Raw genomic sequence first — 1,489 nt, 5'->3', positions numbered from 1 at the left:
GGTCTGGACCTGGTCTGTAGTCTGACTGAGGTAGTGATCTTTACCTGAGGTAGAGGTCTTTACTTGAGGTAGTGTTCTTTACCTGGTCTGTAGTCGGACTGAGGTGGTGGTCTTTACCCAGTCTGTTCCTATTCTATACTTGATCTGAGCCTGTTATTTATCCTTACCTTGGTGGTGGTCTGTACCTGGTCTGAGGTCTGTACCTGATCTGAGGTCTGTACCTGACCTGAGGTCTGTACCTGATCTGAGGTCTGTACCTGGTCTGAGGTCTGCACCTGGTCTGAGGTCTGTTCCTGATCTGAGGTCAGTACCTGGTCTCTGATCTGTACCTGGTCTGTACCTGATCTGAGGTCAGTACCTGGTCTCTGATCTGTACCTGGTCTGTACCTGATCTGAGGTCAGTACCTGGTCTCTGATCTGTACCTGGTCTGTAGCTGATCTGAGGTCAGTACCTGGTCTCTGATCTGTACCTGGTCTGTACCTGATCTGAGGTCAGTACCTGGTCTCTGATCTGTACCTGGTCTGTAACTGATCTGTGGTCAGTACCTGGTCTGGCAGCTCACTCAGGTCCCGGTTCATGGCCAGCTCCAGCCTCTCCAGACTCTCACAGCCGCTCAGGTCTTCAGGAACAGACTCGATCCTGTTGTAGCTCAGCAGCAGCTCTTTGAGGCGGGTCAGCTGCCCTACAGAACCAGAACCCAACAGGACTCACTGAGACAGAACCAGAACACAACAGGACTCACTGCAAAACCAGGTCTAGACCCCTGGAATCTGTGTTACTAAGACTAAACATTGTTTGTGGATGTACTGACCGATAGGTTTGGGGATCGCTGAGACCCCGTTTCGGGACAGATCCAGAACTATGAGGTTCTGGAAGCTGGAGATGAACTGAGGGATCTTCTGAAGGCCGGTCCGGTGGATCTGCCACTCCTGGACCTGGGTGAACTGGATCAAGCAGCCCGGCAGCGACTGAAACATGAAGAGACATCAGAGAAAGCAGAGACCACCACTTAGACCTCCTTCAGAGTCCAATTAGACCTCCTACAGGGTCCATTTAGACCTCCTGCAGGTTCGCTTACCTTCCAGTCTTCCTGTTCGATCCGGAGGACCAGCCGTCCCTCTTCAGTCTGCAGTTTCTCCTTCAGCCGGGCCAGAATCGCCCGGTCCTCCCAGGCACCAACACTGAGTCTGAACCAGGAACAGCAACCATTAGAGACCAGGACTCAGACTGAACCAGGAACAGCAACCATTAGAGACCAGGACTCAGACTGAACCAGGAACAGAACCATTAGAGACCAGGACTCAGACTGAACCAGGAACAGAACCATTAGAGACCATGACTCAGACTGAACCAGGGACAGGAACCATTAGAGACCAGGACTCAGACTGAACCAGGAACAGGAACCATTAGAGACCAGGACTCAGACAGAACCAGGAACAGAACCATTAGAAACCAGGACTCAGACTGAACCAGGAACAGAACCATTAG

The 1,489-nt window shown here is 51.8% G+C and overlaps 1 protein-coding gene across 1 annotated transcript in view; it reads right to left on the bottom strand.

Annotated features, from left to right (window-relative positions):
* The window catches only part of lrrc39 (leucine rich repeat containing 39), a gene marked incomplete at its 5' end in the record, with an annotated part of 3,821 nt that extends 2,633 nt beyond the window's left edge, over positions 1-1,188 (bottom strand). The window contains 3 exons of the mRNA XM_010788092.1: positions 500-683; positions 813-969; positions 1,080-1,188. Of these exons, the coding sequence (XP_010786394.1) occupies positions 500-683; positions 813-969; positions 1,080-1,188 (450 nt within the window). The remainder of the gene's footprint in view (positions 1-499; positions 684-812; positions 970-1,079) is intronic.
* Positions 1,189-1,489: the final 301 nt, after the last annotated feature.

The sequence above is a fragment of the Notothenia coriiceps genome, unplaced genomic scaffold (assembly GCF_000735185.1).
Source record: "Notothenia coriiceps isolate Sejong01 unplaced genomic scaffold, NC01 NC01_scaffold00031523, whole genome shotgun sequence".
Lineage (NCBI taxonomy): Eukaryota > Metazoa > Chordata > Actinopteri > Perciformes > Nototheniidae > Notothenia > Notothenia coriiceps.
The sequence above is the reverse complement of the archived record's forward strand: the minus strand, read 5'-3'. Positions and strand labels throughout refer to the sequence as shown.